The sequence below is a fragment of the Patagioenas fasciata genome, chromosome Z (genome assembly GCF_037038585.1).
Source record: "Patagioenas fasciata isolate bPatFas1 chromosome Z, bPatFas1.hap1, whole genome shotgun sequence".
NCBI lineage: Eukaryota > Metazoa > Chordata > Aves > Columbiformes > Columbidae > Patagioenas > Patagioenas fasciata.
In genome coordinates, this window is record NC_092560.1 from 5,878,044 (window position 1) to 5,895,869 (window position 17,826).

Consider the following 17,826-nt stretch of genomic DNA (forward strand, 5'->3'; position numbering starts at 1 on the left):
TAGGAACTTCAGATCTGCCTCTAAAAAGCTATATTTGGAATGCTATCAGCTTTCAACTACCACAGCCCTTGTGTGTTTTGTACAAATTCAGCTTCAACTTTATTTGATCAAGTGGTAGCAACACCAGGGAACACAGATTTCAAAGCCTGCAACATATATTGCATGAGAATGAATCCTTCTAGCTTCTACAGACCTGTCTCACTGGGTTACACTTTATGGATGTTTCTGCAATGATTCAGGGTGCTACTAAGTCCCAGTATTGGTAGGTGAGAGGAAAGGCAAACCTTGCTAGAGATTTCAAAGAACTATTGCTCTCTTTTCTCTGAACAGCTGTTTAAAATGATACATGTGTTTGATAATGACTTAATGTTCCCACTAACAATCTTGATTTAACTTTGCTATAAAGGGACAACAAACAAGCAGGGCAGAACAATCTTTATTAGTACAAGAGCCACCGCACAAATGGAGAGAATAGGAATCATGCAGCAACAGAGAGAGACACAAACACTAGAAGAAGAAAGGTGTGTGTCAACCTGGTTTTGTAAGGAACTGAGGTCTGTTCAGTCAGACAGTCTCTCTCCACTCACCGATTTCCTTTAAGTATACTTGTCTGCAGCTGGAAGAAGGATGCAGGCCGTGAAGGGTACAGAAACATAATATCCAAGATGCCAATAAGACTCCTTCCCACTATCGAGTGCAAAAGCATTTTATAAACTGATGCAGCTGGCAAAGCGTGGGGTTTAGCAGTGTCCTGGACTCATCATCCTCTCAAGAACTGCAGGTACCCCATAGTCTTCTGGGACTTGTGCTCACCAGAGAACAGCAATCTCACAGTATCATCACCTCTTGGTGTAGGGTGTGGAGCAGAAACTGGTTTGTACCCATATCAGAAGACCAACTATCTTGTTTCCCCCAAAATAACACAGAGTTTTACATTAACTTTTTCTCAGAAAAGATGCTTACATTTTTACATGTATAGCTGCATGGACACTATTTAAATTGACTTTTTTAAAATGAACTGTAACTAGGCTTATTTTTGGAGTAAGGCTTATATTTCGAGCATCCTCAAAAATCCTGAAAAATCATGCTAGGGTTTATTTTCAGGCTAGGTCTTATTTTTGGGGAAACAGGGTATGTGCAGTTTCCTGAAAGTGACACTTCACAGGATGCATCATTGTCTCATTACCTTAACATCAGCAAAGCAGAGGAGAGACACTAATGTTTAACTCAGACATCCCTATGTAGAAAGTAGAGGAACCATGTTGTGTTGTTGGTGGACAAGTAGGTTAGTACTCAGCCTCTACATGGGCCTTACTGCTGCCTAAAGAACCACCGTTCACCATTACTGCAAAACCAAATTGATAACTTTCTTCCTTCCACCAGTGGGTAGGTAAAAATTTCAGCTGAAATTAATTAGTATTGAGTTCCACAGCTTCAATGGCACGCAAAAGATATGCAGAACAAAATGTAGGAATACTTCATTTCAGTGGTTCCTCGCATACCTTAGCCTATGCACTCCTTCTCTTTTATGTTCTCGAGCACATTACATGTTCATATTATGGGTGGCAAAGGATTAATTTTAAAGCAGACATTTAGTTGTTGCACAGGATTCTTATATATCTGTCCTCTATAGATAGTAAAGACTTATTTCCCAGATTAAAAAAAAGGAAATCAAAACCAATCATGGCACTGATTTTGTTGCCTCTTTCCTATGAAGTAATGACAAAAACAAAAACAAACAAAAAAGCTCAAACAAAACACAAAAACAAACAAAAAAACCCCAACCAAACAAAAACAAACAAACAAACAAAAATCCATGCTACAGAAGACAGAAAGTAAAAGTTGTAGGGCTTTTTTTGTTTGTTTTGCTTGGTTGGGGTTTTTCTTGTATTGAGTTTGAGTGTTTCCTGTGTTGCACAGTCATTTCTCTCCCTTTTCTGTGATGCAGCATTACATGACACTTCTTTTGAACCAGAGCGGTTTGAGGGAAGCAGGATCTTCCATGCTTTATGCAACAAAACCCCACATTGACTTAACTGGAAACCTTGCGTGTTCAAGAAGCGGGGAATCAGGGTCTGACCGGGAGGAGAATAAAAGAATGAATTGTTTGCTTTTTCAGAGTCAGTGTCAACCAAAAGAATAATTCTAGCAGTGATGCTGTGATGGTGATTGACAGATGTAGTATCTTTCCCTTTCTCTGAGGCAAATACACAGAACTTGCAGAATAAGAGTAGCCAGTTATGGTGAATGGTGAATGACAAATCCCTAACGAACAAAGAATGTATGATTAGAAAACATGGCAAGTTCTACTGCTTGTGTGCAGCAGTGGCTTTTTATAGCTCTAATTGTAACTCAGGTGGCAATACAATCTCTGCTTGTACACCTTGAGCTCTGAGCTTGTCCTGATTTCTCACTTTAAGAAGGCTCAAATCTGGCCAGTGCTTTGATGGGAACCAGTGATAAAGCTAATCTCTGAAACGAAGCTGGTATCCAAGATACCCTAAAGGTGTTATAGGGTAATTGACAGGTTACATTTACGTTTACTAGATGACTTCTAAAATTGGCAAGAGCTTGGTGAATAGTAAGGATAAGCTCCTACTCTTTTATTATGCAGCACAGATTCAAGTTACTCGGTTCACCATTTGTGTAGCAATTATTAGACTTTGTGTCAATACTACTAAACATTAAGCATACTACTATTAAACATATTACTAATAAACATTAAACATCTAATTCTTATGCTAAAAATCTGTTCATTTTGTGCACTGATTTACTGTTGTTGTTGTTCCTTTACTGATGGCTTTTTATCTAAGAGCAATGTGACAAATGACATGGCTGCCTACATTTCTATTAGCACATTTTTTTTTTCTGTTTGGTGCACTACAGGACTTCCAAGGGTTAATTTGAACATTTGAGGTAATGTAGGAAATAATGCAGACAAAAGATGATGAAAAATAAGATGCTAATGAAAGCAAAATGAAGGAAAGCATGGGGACACTTCTACTTGTGGAATAGCTCTTGCTCAGCATCAGAGAAATTAAAAATGTTGTGTTTTCCCTTTAAAAAGTAGCAGTTGACCTGTCTCTCTGCTCTATCCCTTCCATTCCAGAAGATCAACAGGGATCTCTAGCCTAAGCATTGGGTGTTGCAGATGGAGACAGTTTCCACACTCCCGATCTGGTAATCCCATTAGGCAGAAAGTCCTAGTAAACAATGTTGATCATTTAGATGGAAGAAGTTAAAAAAAAGCGGATGCAAAAGAGTTCTTGACCCCAAGTTATTAGTAAACAAATAAAATAAATAGTTGGATATTAAAGTGCACTTAATTAAAATTCAGCAGAAATGATCCTGAAGTGTGGAAACAATTTGGAAAATGAAAAGGAGTCTTTATGTCTACTGTTCATGCAATGGATGTCAGAAAAAGGAAGACAGGATTAAGATCTGGGAGCTCTTGAGCCCATTCTGATACTAAATTTGAGAACATGAAGCACATCATGAGTACACATGGTGGAAAGAAGAATTTTCCATTACAGATAAGTATCAAAATGCAAACATAAACATATAATATTAATATGTAGCACATGAATATTAAAATACACATAAAAGGTGAGAGTGTCAGCTTGAGCGGCAATGACTTGTGCCATTCCAGTCCCATCCCGTTCATATTTAAGTAAAGTTCCTTCACCGCTGGGAGGTCATTAAGGATTTGCAGATATGTAAACAAATAAGGGAAAGAGAACCTTCAAGACGTCTTGAGTCCTGGGGTTTCCCGTATGAAAATTATGTTTACATACTTGTAGTACTCGTAAATCATAGCAGAGTCAGAAGGCAGTCCTTCCCACTATCAAGTGAGGCAGTTGCTTCAAGAAAGTTATAAACAACAAGTGGCAAAAATCCACCATTTCTGAACTTTAGAGAACAACGAAGGACACCATATCAGCCCCTTCACCAACAAGGTCAGGTCAGGGATGGGTCTCTATAGGCCATAAGCCCTGTGATGTGACACGACCACAACAACCCCTGATGATGAAGCACAAAAGAATTGTGGGCTCACAGTACCATAGCAGGGGGAGACTGGTAAAACTCAAGGCTAGCACAGTAAATAGGATTTGCTTACACATACCAGAAAATATGTTTTAAGAAAACCTAGAAGCAAATAGTCACTACATTTAGGCTGGGAGGAAGGGAGAGCCTGTACCTCTGAACCATTGTCACAGCACCGAGATGGAGCAGGGTGTTGCATTGCTCTGTGCTAAGAAAAATAGTTGGGCTAGAAGGAAGGTGCTGGGTGCTCCTACAGCATCCCTCAGTCAGGGTCCTTCCCAAAACACAGGGGACCAAGCAGGGGAAGCAGCACCTGAAGAGGAGTCCAGCAGAGACGAGCAGCAAGAAAACTGGAGAGACAGTCTGATTACTCTGAAGTGGGGGATAGATCTTGTTGAATAAAACTTATTCAAAATCTGAAAACAGAAAGGCATTGCACTTTAGGTAAGAAGGAAACATAAAAGCCTTTTGTTGTTTCATCCCTTTTGGCTGAATAAACAATGTCTGGCTTTGAAGAAGCCATTTCTGTGTCATTTTAATCAGCTGCTAGTCACAGGCTTTCAGTGGAAAAAGGCTTCCCAGCACCAAATGTAGTCAGGCCCTTTAGATTTATCCTAATTGGGGAAATAAAGGGACTGCATTACGGGATTATTCCCTCAAGAAAAATAAAAAAAGGCAAGCCTGCCACTTGGGGGTGCAGGCATGCTGGGCTGCCACAGCAGCTAAAATGCAGCTTGCCTTGTAATTATGACAGCTGGATTCTTGGTTGTGAAACAGAGATAAGCAGTAAAATTAGTACCGTCATGGAGAAACGATGCATTAATATCAGAAGCTTTGTTAAGGCTTCCTAAATTTCCACTATCTCTATGTTGATAGTAAAGCAACACTCAAGGAGAAATAGAAGTATTTTCTTTCCAGAGGGTAGTTCTTCAAGGGAGATCTCTGGCATGGAAACTGACATGTAAAATCCAAGTTATTGTAGAAGTAGTGATGCAGTTGCAGAGTAAGTCTGTGCAGCACGACGAAGGAATGTCTGCAGCCCATGCAAGTGCTGCCAGCTGAATTACGCAAGCACACATCATAGTGAAGACAGTGAAAGTTTTAGTGAATGCTACCAGCTACTTCATGTCCAGAGAGATACGTTGGACTAAAGACAGTGGTAAATTATTGTCTCTGCTAGCATGGGCTTCATTAGTGTAGGGGAATTTTTTTTTCGTTATCTGTCCTAACCTGCTGGATAATTTTGTTGAGTGCCACCAGAGACGCTTGAGCCTCCAAGATGGGTGAAGCGTGTGCTTTTTGTGTGCACTTGTGCCTTGTATGTAAGCAGAAAATGCTCTGGGATTCTGGGTGTAAAATGGTCTTTATCAGGGCATGTTACTTCTGCTAATTTCATACCTTACCCGATGCAAAAAAAAAAAAACACCTCAATCTTTTAATTATTTCCTGACAATGTAATGTGATGAAACTAAAATACTTCCAATGTCAGAGGAAAACGCGATTAATTCCAAGCTCAGATGTAAAACTAGAGCTTTAGGAAAGTGCTGTCACTCTGCCACTTACAGGCACTTAATAGTAGACAAAGGGTTTGTAAAATGAAATGCTGGAAACTACGGTGAGATGCTAGCCAAAGTAGCCACAGATTAGACTGCTTAATGGGTCGTTTCCACTTTTAATTTCATGATATCTCTCCTTGCTGTCATGCAGCCAGCCCGGACATTCAGGTTGTATCTATAGAAATGCTTCTCAACAGCCTAATGCTATTAAGTGCATTCTTCTCACTCAGCAATTGCATTAACATTTAATATAATATTAATAAAGGCTCTTTTACTACGAGGCCATGTAGAGGGGATGCAAATTACCGATGTAAAATATCTGAAGAGCTTTTTGACTCCCACTGGGCAATTAGTGCTCATTTCACTGTAGTAGCTGTATATTTGCAGGTGGGGAAAAAAAGATGCGAGCAGTAGACTGACACTGGACCTTCTCAACCTTCACCTTGGACTACTTTTGAAATTTCACCAAGTCTTTCGTTCTTGCTGTGATTGCCTTTCAGTGACGGGCAGGATGACATCTTACCTGGGGATGGAGGTGGAAGAATGGACATTAGTATTTCGTTTAAGTTCCCCATCTGGATGTTCAAAAAGGATTTTAAATCGGCTGCTGAAGCAGCATCCAGCAAAGTGCAAGGCTCAGGCAACACCTACAAGATAAAAGTTTGCGGAGGGCAAAACTACCTCTGTGAACCGTGCCAGCCTGCGAATTCTCTTCCCGAATAGAAGAGGGCCACAGGGCCAACGGCTAAACCGCGGCACACTAAGGGAGAGGCTGGCCAAGGGTGCATTCCTGAGTCCGCTCCTGAGACCCGCGGTCCCCGCAGACGGGACAAGGGGAGCGAAGGGCAGGGAGCGGGTGTTGGGGGAAAGGCTGGCAGAAGCCAGCGCCTGCCTCCCTGCCCTCCTCCCTCCCACCCTCCGCGTTGTACATCATTTCACACGATCACCACCGACGCGCCGACCCCCGCCCGCATCCCACGCCGCGGCGCGGCCCGGGGGGGCGGAGCAGGTGCCGGGGTGTGTCGGGCAGCACCGCCCGCGCCTCCCTCCAGAAGGAGCCGCTCGGAGCGCAGGAGGAGGAGGAAGAGGAGGAGGAGGAGGAGGAGGCGGCGGCAGCGGGACGCACGGAGGCGGCCGGCCGGGCCATGCTGGAGGCGCGGCGGCACCTGGCGGGCGCGCAGAGCCGGCGGGCGGCGGGGCAGCCTTCTCGTCGCTGCTAGGGCGGCGGCAGCGGGAGCCGCGGCGGGGGCTGCGCTCCGCCGGGGGGGCCGCGCTGCTTCGGGAGGGACCTTTCGCATCACATCGCATCGCATCACCGGGCGGAGGCGCCGCCGCCGCCCGCCGCCTCCTTCCTTCGGCAGAGGCGGCGCGGCCGCGGGAGGAAGAGGAGGATGAGCCGCGCGGTGGTGGCCTGGCTGGCGCTCTGCGGGAGCCTGGTGACGCCGCGTCTCGCCCGAGGTGAGGGGACGGGGACCGGGGGGTCGCGGTCGTGCCGGAGCTCTCACAAAGTCAGAGCCGAAGTGCGCGGGGGACCGGGGAGGCGCGACCGGCGGGCGGCTCCCAGCTGGGTGCCTCTGTCTGGGCTTGCTTTTTTGTTTTCATGAAAAAAACCCCAACAACTTATCTTTACATTTTAAATAGAAGCCGACGAAAGATCCATCCTCAGACACATTCTGTTTTGAAACTACACCTAATTAGAGGGGAAAGAAATGCCGTGAGAGCTTAAATGTAATCCAGATGAGCGGCTGAGAAGATTTAATAATATCCGCAGAGCTGTCCACATCTCTTTCTGCACCCCCCCCCCCCCCCCAATCAGCGGTCTTCATTTTAATCTGAAGGCTGTTAGCTCAAAGCCAGAGATCCAGCTCCAGCAAACCGTGGAACAGTTTGCAAACACGTTCGGGGGCTTTAACATCTCGGCAGCGGTGGATGGCTCCTGTCAGGCGACCCCTTTCCTGCCTCCCTCTAACTAGGGCATCTCCATCTGAAACACGAACGGCGCCTTCCCTGTGTCTCATGCCACCCCCCCTAAAAAAAAAAAAAAAGAAAAAAGAAAAAAAAAAGATAAAAACGTACAACCCTGGCCCAGAAAAATAACTTTAGAGCTCTTGGAGTTCTGTTTATTATTATTTAGAATAATCATTTAGCGCAGGCAAGATGGGTTTTTCTTCCTCGCATTAAAAAAGTTACCGGCGCTCATCTTGCAGCGACCTGAACGTCGTGATGTAGCGGGAGGGGGGGGAAGACCGATTCTACAGCAGCAGCTTTTGTGAAGGCGAAGGGGCCGGGGGTGGCCGGGCTGCCCGGGGGGGAAGGTGGGAGTTCACCTGCCGCCCGTCCCGGTGCCGCCCGGTGCTCTCTCCCCGCCGAGGCAGCCGCAGCGCCGTCGGGGAAGGGGCTCAGCCCCCGGACAGCTATGGGTCCGCACCACCACCAACCCCTCGCCCCGCAGCACGAAATCCGTGTCCCCTGTGGGGACTCTCACCCCCCGGGCAGAGCCTTTTTGCCGTCTGCGAACTCCAAACGTGCCCCTGTGCCGGGGCTGTTCCTGTCCCCCCTGCCGGCCTGGGGGGCATCTCTCGGGGTTGGAGACTTTTCCATCGTCCTAGTTGTATCTTCCAGAAGCTTAGTAGAACTGTTATCCTAATGAGTAACAGAATGTTTCCGTTGACTTTTAGACCTGTTCTCGTCATTATTCACGTTTTTTATTTTCAAATGAAACCATTGTATCAATAAAATTGAATATTTTATTAGCTCTTAAATTATTCAGCACCGTGGATTCTCAAAATCCAGTAACATTCACACAGTTGCAGCAAGCATGTGATAGCTTATGCAATATGTCCTTGTACCTGTGGTTTATGCCCAAAGTCTTTTGAGCAAAGATCCTATCTGCCACAAAGTCTGGACTTGTCTTAAATACTTTGCATTGGGCTTCTGTAGGACTTCTGATAGCTCACATCTGAAACATTTTTCCATTCAAGTCCATGGTCTTGCCATGTTTTTAAAGAACTCAAGAACAGAGAGAACTTCATAGATTTTTCTTGCAAAAGTGAAATAGAAAGGAAAAAAAAATCCATTTACTCAGTGATTCTTTAGGCTGTAATAGCTCAGTTAAAGGTTTGTCCTTGGCTTTCAACATGAAAGAAAAGAAAATGATACAGAGGTGTGGGTGTTTTTATTTGTTGTTGTTGTTTTTGTTTTGTTTTGGTTTGGTTTGTTTTTTTCTGAAACAAGGATAAAATGCTGTTTGACAGGTCTGATATACTGGGTTAATTTTGCTCTCAAAGTTATGATGACTCTAAGTAACTGGAACTCTTTAGAGACCAGGTTTTGAACAGTACAAAACTTTTTGTGCATTGTTTGAACATTACTTGCTGATTAGTCTATTTGCATAGCGGTGTATAATAAAAACCTATGGCAGTGTCATCTATGCAGTGTCCAGTTCTTCCCTGTCTTTTGGGGTAAATTCCAACTGCAGATCAAAGTTAAGTCATATAGTTCATTACCAACCTGCATTTCAAGTCTACTATTAAAGAAAAATGCGAACTGTTTTTTTACTGGACCTCTGAAAAGTAATGTCGGAGACCAAAATCCCATTTATTCACCATATCTTAAAAACCTCTCTTGCTTTTTGCATTTGGAAAACATATGTAGTATATCAGCAAGTTGTTTTGGTTTTGGTTATTTTTCTGAAAGAAAAAGGGCAAGAGAAGGGGGAGAAAGATTGAGAGATGATGATGATGATGAAATAGTCATCCCAATGGAAAACATGAATTTTGTTCTTTGTGTCCAGTCTGATAAATTTGCAACCTCATGCACCGTAACAGGAGTCTGATCTCCAGAGATGTGTTTATATGCATGTATATGATGAAATTAGGCTTCAAGGGTGCAGTGACTTCTACTCCTTAGTTTGCAAGAAAGATGCAGATGCATTTTTAATAAGGAATGTGCTTTTATGCATATCTCAAAACAGTTCTAAGGTTTTACATTTGCTGTTATTGCTGTTCCTTGGTCAAATTTGAAAGCGAGCCAATCTGATGTTCTGCCTTGTAGTGGGCAGAGAGTAACTACAAGAGTGAGTACAGAGGCTACAGGACGTGTAATGTAGGTTTCTGAGTCGCACTGTGTACTATTTTAACAACAAATAAGTCAATACTTTTCATAATAGTCAGTGAAAACTGGGATCAAATTAAAGGAAAATACAAATTAAAACTGGTGGCTGTTATAGCCCCCTGTTTACCTCATGGAATGGGCTAAGCTGATCAGCTGCATTAATGGTACTGTAAATTCCTAGCAGTATATTCCATGTCTATATGTTAAATGTCTTCCCAACAGGATCTTCTGAAGATTTACCATTTGCATTGTCTTTATTGTGAACTTACCCTTTAACCATATCACACTTTTGCACTTTGCTTTTTGCTGAGTTTTTAGGTATGGTTTGCCTAAAAATGGTATTTACTTTACCAAAACCAGGCAAAACTAGTTTGTTATTTTATGACTGTGTCTTGTGAACCTGAGCCTAAGTATTTTTGAACTTTCAAGGAAGTATTTCAAATATGTTGATTTTTCTCCACTACAGTGGGAACCTTCACTCTTTCTGAGGCTTAGAAGTTTCTATAAAGCCTCTTTCTGCAGCTGGAATGAGCTGCAAGGGGTAAAAGCACTGAGAAACAAGAGAGGTAAACTGTAGCTTTGTTCTCATGTAACTACACCAAAAGACTGAGAAGATCATAGACACTTCTAAAGACCAAGGTCCTTCTGTTTTACCAAATGCCTTTGCATCTTTGGGCGGCATCTGCTTCTGTATGAACTGCTGACGGTGTGACCCTGCATAATGATTTTCACTGTTCTTTTAACAAATTACATTTGTATTCAAATTGATTTTCCATGACTGTTCATATAGCCTCCAGAAAGCATGTCGCAGATATACTATTGCATCCTGTACGTGTTTGGTCAGCGTAGGACAGAATTTAATGTCAAGCCATGCATTGTTAGAACTTGAGTTAATAGTTCTGGTGGTATTCATTCGGTTTTTTAAGTGCCTGACTTTCAGTGCCCTTTATGTTGTAATCCTTTATGTCTTTTTTCAAAGGATATACTTCATACAAGGTTGTGTATCGACAATAGAATAGTGAAAAGGGGCACTGCCTTATCTTCCCTCCTACACATTTTTCCAATTACCATCCAGTTGAAAATCAAAGAAATTATCCACTTTGGAAGTTATTTGAAAAGACAATCTCTTTTTGTTCAGAGATTGATTTTTATGCCTGGAATTAGCTGTTTATACAGCATATGTCCATACAGCAGCAGTAACAAACTCACAGCCTGATATCCCTTCAACTTAAGATATCTGGAGAGGCGACAAGGAGTCAGAAATAAATCTGTGGTATTCTCAAATTTATAGTGAGTCACATAGATGTTAGCATGTTACTGGTTTTTTTTTTTTTTTTTTTAATTTAGGTTTTTACACAATTCAAACTTATGTAAGCCACACAGCCAGGAGTATTTCTGAAAACTTAAGAGGATGATCAGCATTGTAATCATCACTTGTAATAAGTGATATTGGGCTTTGTAGCATACTTGAAGCTTAGCTACCTTCAGTTTGAAAGAATATGGGCTGAACATCAAAAGAGTGTTAATGTATTTCAACTTTCAAAAAAGGTTCATGGTGAAAATACGGGTTTACTTTTTCTTGGTCAGATGGTACACCAGAAAAAAAAAGATTAGTTAAAAGCCTCAAACACAAATAATGTTTGTAAGAACCTTAATATTTTCATATTTAAAAACCCTGGAAGATGTTGTCTCATATTGGAGGACCTACATACAATTTTCATTTAAAGGGGGTGAAGGGAGGAAGTAGAGGGAGAGACAACATCAGCCTGAATTCGATGTGTTACATCAGCTTGAAGAATAAGTCATTATGGATCTAGACTTCATTCTTTATATGAAACTTAGATTGTGCAAGATCTTATCTTAGAAGGAGAGGTGCTCACTGTGTGTGGTGACAGAAGAGTATGGATCATTTTCTAACGACATGGTGTGTAGGGGGTAAAGCAGCTTTTGTGCCATCTGTGTTGAAGAACCAGAGTGTGGACCTATTCAAAACCAATAACTGAATCTGTGGTTCTATATGTTGGGTATTTCCAAATGCAGGAGCTGAGCTAGCAGCTGAAGTGTCTCAGAGATTTGGAGGTGCAGAATTTTGTGCATGTCTTCATGGTTTGGGATTTTATCAAATCTCGGTCTTGCTGTTGTGGGAATATACTTACAGGGTTTTTCTGTTTGTTTGTGTGGTACTTTTTCTCTTTAATCAGCAAGCTGTGTTACCTTTCATCGCAGTGGGGGTGTTCTTCTATTTTAAGTTTTAGAAGCTGAGAAATTAAACAGACCGTGATTATCTAACAAAGTGTCTAGCCAATCTAGGTAATAATTACAGTATGGGGTGTGTGAGTGAATGCATTATCATATGAAACACACATGAAAACAACTTAATTTTACATATTATGTAGTGGTTATATACATGCATACTATATTGTGGATATATCTACGCTTGAGATAGTGTGCAGAGGAATTACGTTCACTTATGTGCCCCACATCTGGTCCGCTACTTTCTAAAAGTTTGGGTAATGTTAGATAAGACTTGGTTGTTCTATGAACTCAGGATCCAGATCTCTATTTTTCAAGTAAAAATTTGTTGTATTTAATGAAAGCAGTGAATGTCTAAGGCTGTTTTTTGAGGCTCTGAATAGTATTCCTCAGTCTACCCCCCCCAAATTTTTAATAAGGGGCAACTTGTAGCAAAGGCTTTTTATGACTATAAGTTTGCCGAAGCTGCTTGAAAATACAGAAGAAAGTATTCACTCATCTATGCCAATCAAATAGAGAATCCTGAAGTATCTTAACTATACCACTCGTGGCAGCAGAACATCAAATCTTCAGTTTTAGGAGTTAGGAGTTTAACCATAATATTTAAATCTGTAAACTGAAGCATGCAGATGACAGCAGGGAGGTGATGCAGGTGAAGAAACAGGCTCAAGAAGATCTGCTCTCCTTTCGTGGAGCCTGGGCAGGAGCTTTGCACATCCTAATGGAAAACTGAAGGTCAAAAGCAAGAAAATGACCAACTGCTTCAGTTTTGTGGGTCATGTGTGACCTTGGAGGCCACCCGTGGAACAGGGAGGGGAGCTGAGCACTATTGTCCTTCGTGGGAGGAGGTGGGAGTTTTGGTGTGGTGACCCCGGAGATCTGGAGGTGTAACCTGTCCAGCCTGCGGTGTCTGCATCAGTGGTGACTCTTGGTTAAAGCTATTGAGAAATTTACCAGCTTAATATACTTGATCAGAACACTGCAGTTCTGTACATTTCAACCAATAATCAGTCTTCCCTGTCATGCTCTGATGTTTAGCTTGCTCACCTGGGGCATGGACAACATGCGTTCAAATTGACTACTGAGTGGTTCAGACTATGGATTTAAATCTGAGAGTTTAATTTTTCTTTATTTTAATACAGAGCAGGACTTTTTCAGTGTTCTGCAAATAACCTTCTTCTTCCTGTCCCAGTCCCCTTGCAACTTATTTTTTCCTTTTTTTTTTTTTTTTTCAGTTTTAAACAACACAAGGCATTTATACATAGCTGGATTGTGGTCCTAGACTAGGGTAAAGCTACAGTTTAGACACAAAGGGCTGGCTTTTTTGTGTCTTTGTCTTTGAGTGCTCTCATGATAGTATCTCTTTGTCAGAGACAAAAAAAAAGAACTAAAAGAGATGATTGGTTTGTCAGTTCTTAGCTGCAGTAATTTTATTTGCCATGCTTCTATGTAGGGAGGCTGACAAAATTTCTACAAAAACTACTTTTTTCCTATCATTGTCAAGATGCTGTGTCAACCTGTATAATTATGGAGAGCTGTGACAGCAGCGTGCAAATAACAGTAATTTCTGCCATGTGATTACTCATGTCTTATGTTTCTACAACACTGAAGCTACAACAGACAATATGGGAAATAGTTCTGTATAAACTTATATACTCTACATGTGAGTGTGAAAAGCAGAAAATAAAAGACTTTTGTTTTATTTTGTTTTTAACATTTATATGTTTCAGTCTGGCTCTCCCTCATGTACGACAACCTCTGTCGCTGCTGGGTATCATTGCACACAACCAGCCCCTTTAATCCAGGCTTCCTCTATGATTATTCTCTATTGCAATCCCATAGGCCATACTGCTTTAATCTGTTTGCCAGTTTTTTGTTTTGCTAGTTAAGTATTATGTTTGCAGACAATGGCCTGTAGTCTGAGATTGATTTTTTTTTTTCTTTTTTACTCACACCCTTTGCAGTTTGGGCTTTTGAAATAGAGACGGAGAAAATATTATTTGCTATGTAACTTGTCAAATTCCTTACTTGTGTGAGGAATTGCACATGACTGCCTTACAAGGGCTTTTCTAGGTTAAAGATGAAGAGCTGGTAGCTGAGTGCTTTCAGATGCTATTCCAGAACTATTTCAAAACCACTGAACATCCATTTGTTTGAACAATTTTAAGGAAAGATTAGATAAATACTGTGAATAGTGTACCGTGTAGATGAGGAAATTGTGCTCTGTTGTCATTGGAAGTAGCTAAAATGACCTAGTAGTTCTCTTCTGTGGTATGTCCTATATATATTTCTTTAATGACGTTTTTGTATAATTTCTTTGATGTCTTTTTTAGGGCTTAACTTCTGACCTCATACAAAATGATGCATCATTTATAGGTTGTCCTTCAGGATAAAGGTCAACCTCTTTAATAATACCTTTCATTTTTCTGAGTGTGATCAAGCCCATCCCATTGTAACATCTTTATTCACAAGGCCCCTCTTTAACCCGGTATCCTTGTTCAGGTGCATGTGTCATTTTAGAAACTTCTTTAAGAAGTCCTGTATTTTCTAGTGTAGCACACTTAGACTCCGGTTACCAACTTGCACATTTGCTCTCTAGTTCCTTCTTATGGTGGTTTTAATTAACCCCAAACTCTTCTTCAAACGTGAGTCTTGTAGTTCAGCCCATTATTAAAGTCATAGTGGCAAAGTAGAGATCAACAAAAAAATGGTAATTCAAGCAATGCTGGACACACTTGGGAATATAGTCTCACAGGTGTATCTCTTCTTTTGTGGAATCTGTGACACAAGAAAAGAAAAACAAAAACAAAGCAACCTTCTGCGTGAGAACCCTGAAATCAGTTGGAGTAAAGTGTGGTTGACTGTATGTACTGGCTTAATATTAAGACTACACCTTTATTGCTTCACACAGCAAGAGCAGTTATTACTCTAGCATGCCTCAATATCTTTCGGTATAGTTGAATAATTACGTACTAATATGCATTTAAAATAATGAGTGTGAGTAAAAATAGAGTAGTAAAAGGTACAGCTCTGACCTATGGGTCACAGCCTCTTGGCCACCTCAGGGCTGAAAGATGGGTCTTTTCTGTAGGAAACTTTCCAAGTCTCCATAGTTTCTTACTGCTAAATATGAATTAAGATGAGCAACTACGTCATGTGATATTTGAGAGTACGGCCAAACCCTTCTGATTGCTCTTTGCCACTGGCTTTTCCCTAATTTCAGCACTGGTGACGGTTTTATGCACAACAATAAAAAACAGCATTTATGTGCCATGCTAGTTTCTGGTGCTACAGCTTGTTGGCATGAATTAGGGCAGGACCAGGCAAGCCCCAGCACTGGTGCAATGAAGGGCCATGGGAAGAGGGAAGGAGGAGTGAGTGAGTGGCATGGGGCTGTTGGACACCAGCTGTGTTCTCACCTGGTTCCTTCAGGAGGATATTACAGATAGTCTTCTTGGTGAGAACTTATTTGTTTTTTGAAATAAATATGTTTCTGGACCTACAATTCCAGGCGCTTGCTGGTTCTTCATGTGTGAATGTCCTGAGTCTGTTTTTCAGTGCCAAACAGGTGAACTTCAACCATTTCAAGCAGAGAGATAAGCTCACTCTCTACCCCACCCTACCCTAAGTCACTGAATGACACATTTCTCACCTGCTTTGTGTATAGATATATATCGTGGACTATGGAAACCAGGTGCAGAAACCAGGCCCATGAGGATGCAGTACAAGAAAGACATGGACCTGTTTGAAAAGGTCCAGAGGAGGCCGCAAAAATGATCCAAGGACTGGAACAGCTCTGCTGGGAGGATGGGCTGAGAGAGTTGTGGTTGTTCAGCCTGGAGAAGAGAAGGCTTCAGGGGGACCTTATCACGGCCTTTCCATACTTAAATGGAGCCTGTGAGAGAGATGGGGACAGACCATTTATCAGGGGCTCCTGTGATAGGACAGGAAGTGATGGTTTCAAACTAAAGGAGGCAGATTCAGGCTGGATATGAGGAAGAAATTTTTTGCAATGCCCATCATGAAACCCTGTCCCAGGTTGGCCAGAGAGGTGGTGGATACCCCATCCCTGGAGACATCCCAGTCCAGGCTGGACAGGGCTCTGAGCAACCTGAGCTGGGGTTGGACTGGGTGAGCTTTGAAGGTCGCTTCCAATCCAAACTATTCCAATCATTGCATTGCTGTCTGCATTACGTTTGGGTGGCTGTAGGTAGAGGAGCAAATTCTGTATTTCTCCTGCCATCTCCCAGTCCTGAGTATTTGCATCCTGGGACCAATCAAGCGTTGATTAACTAAACTATCCTTGTAGGTTATGTTGATGAGGACAGATTATAGTGTTTTTCTTCCCTAATTATTTTGTGCCAAATATTTATCTTATAGATAAAGATCAAACCTGGGCCATGCAAAACAGGCAAGACTCAGAAGCTCCCCATGTGCTCTCAGTAGTGCTGGAGGAGCTGTCTTATGAATTCTGTCCTGGCTTATTTCTGGACAAATGAACTGCTTTAAAACTACCGGTCAGTAGATGTGGTTCTGCCTTCTCCATTCAGACCAGCTGAAGGCTGTATAGGAAGAAAGAAGTCACCAAAATGAATGAGTAAAGTCACTACAAGTTTCAGTTACTTCAGGAGGAAAAAGTGAAAACTCTTCAAAATGTTAATATAACATTTTTTGTGTTATTTGATTCACAAGGTCTTCATGTGTACGTGCGCATGCTGAATCTGGCAGCTGGATTCAGCTGGACAAAGCCACATCTTTCAGCGAGTAAACAGCCTGACAAAGCAATATTGTGACCTTCCCAAGCGGCAGTGTCCCTCAAAGTCAGCTTCACGCACCGGTCCTATTGTAGCTGAGTCTCCTCCTCAGGTCTAACACTAGTGATTGACTAATTTTGACCAATAAGTCTGCCACTTGATTGTTTTTTTTGGTAGTCGTCTTCTCATAGAATCACAGATTATTATTTTTTTTTAATTTCCTGAGAGAGCAATAAATAATTAAAAACAGCTGTGCTGTTTTCTTTTCCAGCGATGAATTGCACTGTGAAATTGTACTTCCAGAAAAATCTGAACAGAGTTTTAAGTCCCAACTACACATTCCCTTTTAAGGCAGAGGAGGGAAGAAGGAATACCCCAAAACTGTACTCAGCTCCACTGGAATAAATGTCAGTCCGATTTAACTGTAATCAGTATTCAGAACTTAACATTTTCTCTAAAGCAGCACTGTTTTCAGAGCTGAAGAACTGTAACAAGAAATAGAGGAGGTTTTCTTCTTTTATGTTTTTGGAGATTCAGGAAGCTACTCTTTCACCTTATAAATGTTCTACTCTGGCAGATAATCATAATATCTTGTGGTAGAATCTGTCATAGTAATCTTTTGTCTCCGGTGTCACATGAAGCTTGGTTTGATTTGTTTTGTTTTGTTTTTCCTTTTCTTTTTGAAGTCTGTGTACCTTCCAGATAATAAAAAGAGCATCCCTGTAGTCTGAGAACAAATGTCAATACATCACATAGAAAGGCTTCTACCTTTAAGAGGAATAATAAGATGTGATGAGTTACGTTTGCTAAAAGCTGTGATGTTAGGTCTCCTGTACTGGAAGCTCCTACACTGTAAGCATTGCAGCTGCTTGCACATACATTTCATTGTGTGTGTGTGAGAAGTGCTAGCATACTGTTAATATTTACCCAAAGAGTTGCAGGGATCTGGCAAACAAGTAATCATCTGGAATTGCTGTTTCAGAAGAACTCTCAGTTAATGTTGTTCAGTGTTCTCACTTTGTTACCGTATACATAAGAGATTTTCATTTATTTTCTGTTTTCAAAATGAGGTGTTAGAAGCTTTTAAAATTCAAATTGCAAATTCC

At 41.6% G+C, this 17,826-nt stretch overlaps 1 protein-coding gene across 4 annotated transcripts in view; it reads left to right on the top strand.

Moving 5' to 3' along the window:
* Positions 1 to 6,753: 6,753 nt before the first annotated feature.
* EDIL3 (EGF like repeats and discoidin domains 3) overlaps positions 6,754 to 17,826 on the top strand; it is a 250,484-nt gene continuing 239,411 nt past the window's right edge. For 2 of the 4 annotated variants that reach the window (XM_065860557.2, XM_071801893.1), the window contains exon 1: positions 6,757 to 7,058. In XM_065860557.2, coding sequence (XP_065716629.1) covers positions 6,992 to 7,058 — 67 coding nt within the window. In that variant the 5' untranslated portion in view covers positions 6,757 to 6,991. Of the gene's footprint in view, positions 7,059 to 17,826 lie in introns of all 4 variants that reach the window. The other 2 variants (XM_071801892.1, XM_065860558.2) reach the window with 2 other exon arrangements.